The sequence below is a fragment of the Epinephelus moara genome, chromosome 13 (genome assembly GCF_006386435.1).
Source record: "Epinephelus moara isolate mb chromosome 13, YSFRI_EMoa_1.0, whole genome shotgun sequence".
Taxonomy (NCBI): Eukaryota; Metazoa; Chordata; class Actinopteri; order Perciformes; family Serranidae; genus Epinephelus; species Epinephelus moara.
In genome coordinates this window covers 30190533-30202405 of record NC_065518.1, presented here as the reverse complement: position 1 = coordinate 30202405, position 11873 = coordinate 30190533, and the positions used below count along the sequence as shown (strand labels likewise).

General features: G+C 40.6%; 1 protein-coding gene across 5 annotated transcripts in view; it reads left to right on the top strand.

Moving 5' to 3' along the window:
- The window catches only part of myocd (myocardin), a 149487-nt gene that overhangs the window by 73629 nt on the left and 63985 nt on the right, over positions 1 to 11873 (top strand). For all 5 annotated transcript variants that reach the window (XM_050060729.1, XM_050060730.1, XM_050060734.1 and 2 more), the window contains one exon: positions 4933 to 5154. In XM_050060729.1, the coding sequence (XP_049916686.1) occupies positions 4989 to 5154 (166 nt within the window). In that variant the 5' untranslated portion in view covers positions 4933 to 4988. The remainder of the gene's footprint in view (positions 1 to 4932; positions 5155 to 11873) is intronic.

Here is an 11873-nt window from a genome sequence, read left to right as displayed (position 1 = left end):
GTCTGTCCCTTACTTTCCCCTTGACACACTACGGTGTACCACGGCCCTCTCTGGCTCGTATTAGGAAGTTTTTCCAATAAAGGCTGATAGGCTAGTCTCCAGGGAGGGTGGGTGACGGTCACAACCACGCACAGTATGGGTATAAAATACTTGACTGCAAGATTAACAGTGCATCAATCTTCATAAAAAGCTTACACCCTTTTGTGGCGCTAAGCTACAAAGACTAATGCAGACAGGTTTGAAAAAAAAAAAAGTGTGACATCACACGTTCTGCGAGCAATAACTTAAACAGTGCCAGGTAATAAAGATAAACATTCCACATTGCAGAGGACATAGGAGGGGTCGTAAACATCCTAAGACGAGTGGGGCAGATAATACAACGAACATGTGGCCTGGCCGAGGCAATCAATAAGAGGACAACTGTTAAGTGGAACCTCCTATCAGCTCATCTTGATGGAGCTCCAAGTGCCACGTGTCTTGGCTCTTATTGTGTTGACACAGAGATACAGGCCACCATTCACTCAGCACCACCTCAGATAGCATCAGGCTATAACCTGCTTCTTTTGAAGACTTCCTTTTTGTCTTTTTCTCATCCACACTGCTCCCTTCAAGCCTCTCAGTAAATGGGCATTTTTCTCCAGTCAGTCTTGTGCTGTAAAAGTAGCAGATTCACTGATAACTTATCATAGTATGAGCTAATATGAAACATCATCATTGTTGTCCTCTCTGTCTTTGAGGTAGTGTTTTCCCAGTGGGGGTTGTCACTGTGATATAAATTGTCAGAGAAGGCCCTATCTGTCTCTGGGTGGGCTTTTAAGCCAGGCCCATCAGTTAAGGCTTCATTAAAGAGGTTCCTCCTGGTGCTCCATGGAGGAGTCCCAGTCTCCTCTAGCCTTTTAACAGACTATGATTTACTGTAACTGTTGTCTTGTTTCTGAGGTAAATGCACGGGTTTGTTATTATTTGCCCCGGCTGATGTTTATGTACAGTATAGTGTGCAACCCCCTTTTGTTCCTTCAACCACAATCCATGTAATCTGTGTGTCAAGATATGGCCTGAGTAGATGCAGTGTCTTCTATGTTGTTTCTTAGAAGAGGCGACTGGAATCCCAGAAAACTGCCAGGGCATCCTATTCTGAGTTTTTATAACAGAAAAAGCCACATGAGTGAGTGAGTTCAAATTCATGTCCTGAGAGGGTTCAAAGATAACCGAGGGCTTTCAGGTGATAACACACCCTTTGTTGGTCATGTTGAGGGGCTTTGGCAACACCGGCTGTGAACAGCTGGTTGTTTCTAAATGTGCTTGGCTTTATGGACACAGTTGAACAGACATCATTGACTTCTCAACTAATTTTTGACCAAAGACTGTTGAAAAACATGATCGTCACCCATAGATTTCTGAAAGGAAGTTTAGAATCCAAGATTTGGGGTTTGGGTTTACCACCATCTTGGCAGTTAATGGAGCCAGACATTACAAATATGGGCAGATACCCAGGTAGCCTGTGGAGTCTGGGCCGCCTTTGGCTGCCAGATTGGACAAGGTTTTCTGGAAGACTGAAAATCACCTCAGTTTGTAACACTCAGACTATATCTTGGCTGGCGAAATCTGCCAAATTGGGCAGATTCCACCAGCCAAAAAATCATTCACGAGTCATCAGATGTAGGCCACTACACTTAGGCCACCTGGGAAGCGAGTGGGGCCAAAGTGAAGACGGGATGAAGAAGCAATAGTGACTTTGGCTGAGGTTTGTGATACCACTGTCATGCACTGAGTAATCAGTAGCTGTTTATTGGATTGGAGGAACTTTTTCATAGTTCTAAGAACTCTCCTTTTTATTGTGTCTGCACATCAGAACTAGGAACAATCACAGTACTTTTTTTAGCTCCTATTTCAGAGTAGGTACCCTCCCAGCAAAAGAGGAACCTTGACTGATGTAAGTATGCAGGGATTGGCTGAACACATGAGCCAGCCAATGCAGCACCAGCAACACAGCTGGCTACCAATGTCATTAGATGTTTATATTTGGTTTAATTTAGGTTGTGATATCGGGTGACCAAAATTCAGGATGTCTAATACCAGTGTAGATTTGACATAGAATATTGACGACAGATGGCATTGATATTTTGTTGGTTTTAAGTTGCCTTGTTAAGTAACTAAAATCGAACGTCTACTACTACTCACGCTAACATCATCTTTACTTAGATAACAACATTTAGTCGTGAGGTATGGACACCAAAACCCAATGTCTGCAAAACTTGACATTATGTTAACACCCTAACATGAAATTCTAATGAAGTTCAGAATATCGCCAACCTGATTTTCATCCTAACCAAAATTTACTGGGTCTCATTCATGAAACGTGAGCAGAAAATATTTGTGTGTAAACTGTTCGCAGACGGAAATTTACGTGCGTGTCCGCATTCATCAATATTTTAGTAGCTCTGATCTTTTCGTAGCTACTAACAAAATCTACTCCTGCTTCTGACCACTCGTAGTGCTTGTGTAAATTTAGTAAAGCACATAAATATTGCTTGTCACTATTGGAAATTACAATTTTAACTCGTATTGCGCTCTGTTATGCACACAATACACAGATGTCTTTGAAACACGTAATCTAAACATGACAAAATATTAAAAATATAACACATTTAGTTAAATTAGTTGGCAATTAGCAGGTTTAAGATCCAGATTAGGTTCATGATTGTGAATTATCTATGTAAATCGACTCAGTAGATTATACGTTCTTTCTACATGTTGAATGATGATAATAAAAATATCCGTAAGGACAGCCGGATCACAGCCTCTTCGGCCTCGGTACCTGGGTTCAGCAGGGGCAGCTGAAAGAATCACTGAGACAACACGTGTTTTTGTTTTGTTTTGTTTTTTTGTGGCTTTTTGATCATTTGAATGAATAAATCTGATTTGAAAATGTTTAATTTACGTTGTATAAAACAGAGCTTTAGGCTATTAAGATTCAAATAATTTGAAGACGATGCATAAACTGCTGTAGGCTATATGTTATCTGTATCATTTGTTAAAATAAATGTTAAATAGCTCTACATTCCGACAGCCATCACTGATTTAGAGTTTATCCATTACGCACAAAACATCTCTGGTTTCCCGTTCCCACTTAATTCAAAACCCCACAAATGAATCTTCTGTTTGTTTGGTGACCACTACGCTATCAATGATGATTTTCAAAATGTATTAGGCTTGTCGCTTATTCCTGACGGAGAGGTCTCCCCAATTATGCCAGCGATGCGCTCGTCTGCAGCAGATAGTTGNTTGGCATTCATGATCATACACATGTGTTTACGATCAAATCTGAGTTTCCTGCGGCGTTCCTGAATCCGGAGTAGGTTTTTAGTAGAGTAGGCTTTTATGTGCAAATCTACACACAGATTTACTCACTTTTCATGAATGAGACCCACTGTCTGTCCACCAACATACGAGTCCAGCGTCTTTCTGTCATCATATTGATGCCTGGTGCCAGCTGGAAAACATCATTTTTAAAAACCAAACAACCTTGCAAACAATAGACAAAACAAAAACAGCCTGTGACAAAAAATGAAAGAAAACCTAGACAAATGGACTCCTCAAAGTGATTGCATCACTTCAGTGTTCCCATTGGCGGTGGAAATGCAAACAGAAAAAAAACCCTGGAGGAATGTAGTTCTTGGGGGAGCACCCTAGTGGGCATTTCCTCTCAGAGAGTGCCCAGAACCGTTTGGTTCAAAAACACCTATTGACTTTTTATAGTGGACATCATTGGTACTGTTTCTTGAACTACTTCTCATTTGCAGAACAGTATAAAATATTGCAATGAATGGACCACCATTTATACCTCATCCAGTTCAAACTGCACAACCAGTGCCTTTAGTGGAAAATATGTCTTTTGACTTCCAAGCATGTTAGTGTCCCTCTGTTGTTAAGTCTGGCTCGTGTGAATAACAAGAAATGGATCCTGGTGGCTTTCACAAAATACCAGACCTTAATGGTTCAAAGTGTGATAATTCAATCTAATTGCTTTGCATTGGGAGCCTTCCTGGAATTGTAAATGACCCAGGATGCCCTTAGCACATTTCTATATTCTAAATACTTAGTATGAATATATGCTGTTTGATCCCCAAATGCTATTTTTCTTGTGGCACAGTTTCTGCAGTAAAACTGTAGCCTCAACAATAACCTAACTTACTGAAGGAGCCTTTTTAAAAAAGTATTTTTATAAGCCGTTACATGCATTTATGAGAGTTTTATTGTCCTGTAAGCATATGAGCGGTTCTCCAAACAGAGCTTATTAAAGAAAACAGTAATGTATGTTTGTGGTGCCCTATGGTGCAGGCCTCAGGAGATGATGTAGTGTATAGAGCGTAGACAGGCTGCACAGAAGACTTGGCTTGTCTGGGATCTGAGTAAGAGGTTCATTTTTCACATCGACACCTTGTGGGGGCTCTCTAAGCTACTGAATCCACAGAGTAGATGTGTTTAATATTTGCTCAGGAGGTAGGACGGTCTGCTTTTTGTAAATTGTGTAAATTGATAAGTTGGCAGCGGCGGAGGATAGTGGTGGCTGATGGAGGGATGCATCCATGAGGTTGAAAGTGGGCTTAAAGCTCTGTAAACAAACAGACACGCGCTCTGCCGTCTGCCTGAGCTGAGATGGACCTCTGAAAAGAAACAATACAAAATCTGGAACTGGCATTGTATTCTGCAAACACTAACATGGCTATACTCCAGCTCCTGGCCCCGCCAAGGATTTTTCAAATGCAAACATTCAAATGGTTGTTTGCTGTGTCTTTCATGCTAGTTCAAACTCAATTAATGTTGGCTCTCAAATTGTTACAGCTGACCGAGGTACTAGTCAGAGTCAAGTGCTCTCACTTTGATGTGCACGGAGTATGCTCTCTCATTGGGTCTTGTTCTCTTTGAAAGGGGAGTTGAGGTGACCCGAGACAAGATGTCGTCTACAGGGGAGTGAAGTGTGGGCCATGAATGCTGTGAAATGCTCTGAGGTCCTGGTCAATGGTCCAGAGGACAGACAGTGTCCTGGACACCTGCAGAGGGCTACACAGGGTCATGGAGGCGCCACACGGTTAACAGAGAGAAGAAACCACATAGTAAAGAAGCAGCTGCCATCCACAGAGGGCCACAACGGTAAGCTTTTCTTTTTAAAGTATTTAGAAAGCTGTGATTTTAGCCAGCTCAAATTTTCCTATTCTTTGTCCTCTATGGTTGGCTGAGTGCTGATCCTGTGATTGTGCTCCCTGCCATGGCTATGTGGTATACAGAAAGCTACATTTTTACCACAGCTGAACATTAGTTCACTTAAAGGGATAGTTCCAATTTTTCAAGTGGTGTTGTATGAGATACTTACCCATAGTCAGTGCATTACCTACAGTCATTGTCTGTCAGTACACCCCCAGTTTAGAAAAGTGGCAGGAGTGCTTAAATGGAAGCAAAGCAATGTACTGCTGTGGATGGGGGTCAGCAACAAAATGTATTTTAACCATCAAAAAAATTCTTCCCTAAAAAAATGTATAACAGTAAGTGTACACTATATCGGGAGTATTTGAACTGCTTTACCTTTCTTTTAGACAGCCCGTTATAACGGGGAAGCTGTTACCAGCTAATTTTGACTCGCTGAACACAGGAGCTGCTTGTCTACCACTGCCTTGATCAGTTAGATAATGTGTGACTTTGATGAATCCACACTAACCCTTTTAAACACCAAAGTCACACAATGACACAAAAAAACTGATTAGGGACTGTGGTAGACAAGCAGCTCCCATGTTTAGTGATGTTAAACTACATGTTTTTCTCAATGGAGTTTGGCTTTGAAGAAAGCGTAACAACGTTTCAGGTACCTGTTGGATATCGCTGTCTAATGGAAAAGTAAAGCAGTGAAAGTACTCTCAATATGGCATACACCTAAACTGATTGTCTTAGGTGGGACTTTTTTAGGTGGGGTCTAGAAGAAAAGGAAACATTTGGATGTGAAAAGAAGTTCAAGTTTAATGTCATTATCCAGGTAGCCGTGAATAAACTGCACGTTTAGGCATGAGGATTGTTGTTGTCTTGGAGATTCAGTTTCAGGGACGATAGCCTTCAAATGATTGATGAAATCGTCCAAATCAATTATAAAAGCAGAGAGTAAAACACAAACAAGCTCAACTCAATTTTATACAGGCATTACTGCTTTATATTTGAAAAATTTAGGAGAAAAAGCCAAATCACCAGTATTATTTCAGCCAACATACACACAGCAGGTAAATAGGTAAGTATGCAAGTAACACATCTTTGCCAAGAAAGTCCGCGGGGCCAGATAAAACAAGCTTGTTTGAACATTTTATTGAATCCATCTGATGATTAATCCATTCTGAAATATCTCTGCTTCTCAGCTTCACAGCCCAAATCAGCGGGGCTTAAATGCCACTCGCATCACAGGGCTGAAGGTGAAAGTATCTGAGGAATCCTGTGATTTCAATCGGTATTTTTAGACTGATGTATCCCCAAGCGGACTCTCGGGATAGCGAGAGCAACACACAACATTTCCCTCTGCACTCCTAGACCCTACAAAGTTTTCCATGATGTCATGTGTGGCGCGGGAGTGAGAGTAATTGAAGAGGCAGATGAACATAAACTGGAATCTCCTCAAATTTAGCCATTCATTTAATCGCCTTATTCTTCAAATCAGCCCGCAGACGTCAGGGACAAGGGAAACAAAACAAGTGAGGAGCCCAGACTGTGGCTCCTCATGTTCCTGCCAAACACTCCAAACATAAATGAAAGATAAGACTGTTACTGACATGGTGACTTTTTCTTCATTTAGTGTACAGTAGACATGCAGTACGAACCGAAGGTCCTAATTCTTTTTTTTATTTTTAGGCCAATATCAATATTAAAGTTTAAATTCAAAATAAAAATCCTGACATATATAAATGGTGTACATCATACACCATTAGTTTTCAAAAAATCTAAATGTAACAGACTGTATGAAAGTTATTAGTGTTTGGAGTTAGCAAAAAGAAAAATAATCCTCCCCCTTGTCTGACACTTTCTCCCCCCTATTAATTATTTTTGCAGTCTCTAACATTCATAGTTTTTTAAAAAGGAAGATATGTAATGAGTATAACATTTTACTGATAAAAAATAACCATGTCTTTAACTTAACATTAACATTAACTTTTAACAGTAAAGACTCAAATATTGTAAAAATTTAGGCTGTAAAGGTTGATAATAAATAGAGATGAAGTAGAGCGCAGTTTGTGCCAACGCTTCCATACGGAACAATAAGGTTATGGGAGTGTTTGTGGAACATGGTGGGGATTTTAAAGGTCTAATTCCAGTATTTTTAGACTCAATATATTTTAATGTGATTAGTTTTAGGTAATCATGAATTAAATAATTATAATAATAATAATAATAATAATTATTATTTTCTCCACCAGAATTTTATTGCAGGAAGTGTGGAGTGGACCGTGAATCCCCATGTAGACCTAAATATTGTGATTTTTTTTTTTTTTTTTTTTGTAAACGTAAAATATAATTGTTAGTTGAAATAGCCTGCCACCAGTGACTTTTAATTGGGAAGGTCAATGTGGGACCACTGGTGCTTCCTCTACTCCCAACTCGTCAATACCAAGACTTGGTGAGTGGCCCTTGGTGTCAAAATATGACGCTAGGTCAATTTATGCTCCTTACATGCATTGTGTGTGTGTGTGTGTGTGTGTGTGTGTGTGTGTGTGTGTGTGTGTGTGTGTGTGTGTTTTTTAATAAGCTTTTATTGTCACGGCAACGCACAGTTTGTGCTCATGAAATGGTTGCAGTCTCTTTCAAAATAAACTTAAACTATAGGTAAAACACTTCAATAAACTTTTAGGCAACAAAATATGTAATTAGGTTTAGAAAAAAACATCATGGTTTAGCTTAATATAAGTATGCTTGTCAGTAATATAATGTAACCTGTTGTGACATCTACACATACTAGCACACTCCATTGTTATTAAATGACTCGATTGACTTTAGTTTCACACAGGACATGAACAGGGGGCTCCCAGGTGAAAGTTTGCAGTTTGTTTGTCCCATCTACCTCCCCTCTTTTTCTTGCTCTTTTTACCATGGTAGTTGCCCAGAGAGTCAGAGGGCTACCGCCAAAGGCTACTGTCCAAGCGTCTGTATTTGACAAGTTGGGGGTGAGACCGGGTTGTTACCTAACCCCAAGTCTGCAAGTTTGCACCATTCATTGCCCCCCAGTCCGTTATTTTTTTTTTAAATATTCATTTATCCCAAGAAGTTACAGGAAACTTTTGTTTCAGTCAGCTAACTCAGCAGTGAGTGTAAAATATGTGCAAAGGTGCATCATTGATATTTGGCTTCTAGGCTGTGACCTTGTCACTATCCAAAGGAAAGCAGGAGCGGAGTGGGGAGTGATGATGATGTATAGACTCAGGTAGAAGCTGGTGTGGGGGTGGGGCTTATGACATATAGAAAGTGTAATGCAGTCAGTGCAGCTCACATGCTCACAGTGACTGTCTGAACTCTTCTGGAGGCTTTATGTCAACAGATTAAACCTCAATTGAAACTACCTCTTCAAAACATGTCTTTGGCATTTCTGTACTTTCTCATTGCTGATACACATGCACTGATGCATTATAACTTATAACTAACTCTCAGGACATCTTCACAGTAATGCATAGAAACTAAGTGCACTTTGGATTTGAGCAGTACATTTAGAGCCTTCCCAAAAGGTGTGTGTGCCTTTGAGAGACAGAGTGACAGTAACAGTGGGTGAGTTTACACTGAGCACAGAAGAGTTTCTGATTTGGTTCTTTGCCAGGAGTAAATGTTGACAGCTGGTATCTGATCACAGTGATGTTCTCTCTCTGTAAATGATGCTGAATTCAGTAGTTAGGTTTGTGTTTCGTGATAATGACAAGACATTACCCTCACTATAGGATCACTAGAGCTTTATAAGAGTCCACATGATGGCATCAGTAACACAACTTTGCCATGAGAGATGTTACTGCTGCCTACTTATACTTTTAAGGCCTGCTTCTCAAAAGCTTATTTTTTTGGTCTGGTTTGATATTTTCATGTTGGTGTCAATGAAAAACTCTTTTGAAAATAATTTATTTATTTCGCATCATAGGAACAGACAGGAATAGAGAAGCAGGGAAGAAATGAAACAACAATGTATTTGTCCAGAAAAATTCAAAGGTTCACTGATTTATCAGTTTCTCCCTGAACTTAGTCTGTTATCGCCTTTTGGTCTAAAACTTAAATGAACAAGTGGCAGTAGACATGCAATCAGATTTCACTGGCCCAGTATCAGAGCTGTTGATTAAGTAACGTTCTGGTTACTCAGTTAAAGGTGGCCAAACACCACTGTAATTCTTCTCTAGGTTTGACATTAAAACAGAAATTTACCCAATGCATATCTTGCCAACACTCTTTTCATTTAGTCAAATAAGAGTTGAGGAGAGGTCCGACTGGGTAAGAGCATTGTTTGGCAGCTCAGGACTCTCTAACACCTGCAGTAAAAACAACTCTTATTGCTCCAGTCTGCCTTTTTCGTGCAGCACCTTGTGGATTCCACACTGATTTGATGGTGGCCAGAGTTGGGGAGATTACTCTCATCTGGAGGAGATTAGTCCGTGATACTGATAGACATGATCAGCCCAACACTTGATCATTTCATGCAGTTTAACATCGGCTCTGCACAGCTCGCTTGTTTATGTAGCGCTGTGCTTCTAAACTGACTGATTTTCATCAGAGGAAATTAACTTAGCTGTCTGATTATAGACAATCATGCAATGCACAATAGCTTTAATTCCATGTCTGTGGTTAAAATGTGAACTTAGTTCAGTAGAAAAAAGATTTTAAATGAATGTAATGGAGAGATATTACTGTAGACATGATAAGAACGGCCTGTTCTGTAAACACAGAGAGACACAAATGTTTACCTTACTATCCTCATTATCAAAAGCGTTTTCTGCAGACCCGCCAGGCGTTCTATCTTAGCCTCAATCAGCATAAAACCTCAACGCCATAACAAAAAGCAGCTTTTTAGCAACAGGTGGAATGTGTGCCGATCTTTCCTGCTGTTGTTTTTAGCTCCTAATTCATCCATGAAATTACTCACATGTTCATTCATCATCCGAGCGAAGCCGAGAGCAACAGGCCCCGAGACGAGGATCAGTTGATGGATAGAACATTTCTGAGGGCAAATATTACCTCAGTCCACACGGGCAGTAAACAGATTTATTATTTATCAAACCAGCCTGTGTGACGTGATGAAAAACCAAATGGGAGAGCATGAAATAAATACTTGTATTCAATAGGAAGGTAAAAAAAAAAAAACCCAAGGACTGTTTGTAGTGCCGACCCAAGTTTGTAATTGGTTTCATATTTACTACAGTAAAAGTTATTGAAAGGTACACCAGGGTTCTGTGAGCTCAGACACATAAATAAATCTGTTACCTTTGTTGCAAAAAGCTGCGCATGTCCTCATGCCAAGTGCTCTGTTGACTGGACATTGATCGCTGATTTTTTTTTTTCTTTTTTCTTGCTTGTAAGCTTTGAAATATTCGCCTGCCTGGGCCAAGTGTTGTTCACCTATCTGGAATGTACAGTTAAAATTGCTTTGCAGCTAATATAAATACAGGCCACGGCTGTTGTAGTGCAGAGAGATGGCAGGCCCTTGTGTGGAGTGCAAGCAACTCTTAGTCACGGGCTCTTCCAGTGAAGTAAAAGGTGGTCATCATGTTAGCTTTCATGTTGATAAATCTGTAAGTGAGCGTGTGTGTTCTGCTGCTGCCCTCGATCACTGACAAGTAATTAAGAAGATGAGGTCACCACTGAGAATGCATCACTGTGTCTCTGTGATGACAAAGCGACTGCTTGTCGGACACGCTCACCTCTCAGAAAGCATTTCGCTGTACAACATTTCTCTGGTACGGAGCTCCAGTGTGTTCCATTGACCGAATCACAACATTTATTTATAACTTCCAGGTAGAAAATCCCTGTGTCACATGCATAAAATCAAACAGCAATCAATCAAATGGGTTTAAGGTTTGGTAAGATTTTTTTAAGCAATATCAGTGTAAGTTTATGCTATATTTAGAATATTTACAGCCCTTTCCGACAGGGAATTGAAATTGTTAGTCAAAGCCACCAGACTTTACAAAACGGTGGAGTTGCTGGTCTACCACTGCATCTATCAGCTAGTGTATGGTAAAGTGCTGAAAATATTCCAAATGTAGTGTACACTTAAAGGACAACTTCGGTATTTTTCAACCTGGGCCCTGTTTCCCCATGTGTATGTGTGCGTATGATTCATGGGTACCACTCGTTCTAAAATTGGTTCAGTATTGAGGCGCGAAACGAGCTAAAACGGTAATGGGGGCAAATGTGTCCCGTATAAAAGTGCTTTTTTTCGCCACTGACCGGTTCAGATCGCCAGTGTTATCTCTGTAGATAGCATATTGTAGCAGCCCTGGGGCAGTGGTGACTGTGAATGAGTGGAGTCAGCTGTCAGTCAGTGTTGGAGCAGAGAGGCGGATGGCGTCCCCGCTTGGTACTGTAAATGAGTATATGTGTATGAAGTGTGTGTTACGCTAGAAGAGCCAGAGGACAGAGTCTTTTACGTACTACCCTCTGGAGTGTTACCGGAGTTTTTGGAGTGCTCAAATAAATGGGCCTTTTTCCCGAACGCAAGAACAGGATGTCAAATGGATGCTAACACTCCTGTCCAGACACTGCGCCTTGCAGACCATTGGGTCTGCAGTGCTCACTTCTCCCAAGATGACTACTGCCAGCCGAAGAAGAGAAGACATCCAATCCCGAAACACCTCTTCCTCAAGAAAACGGCTGTC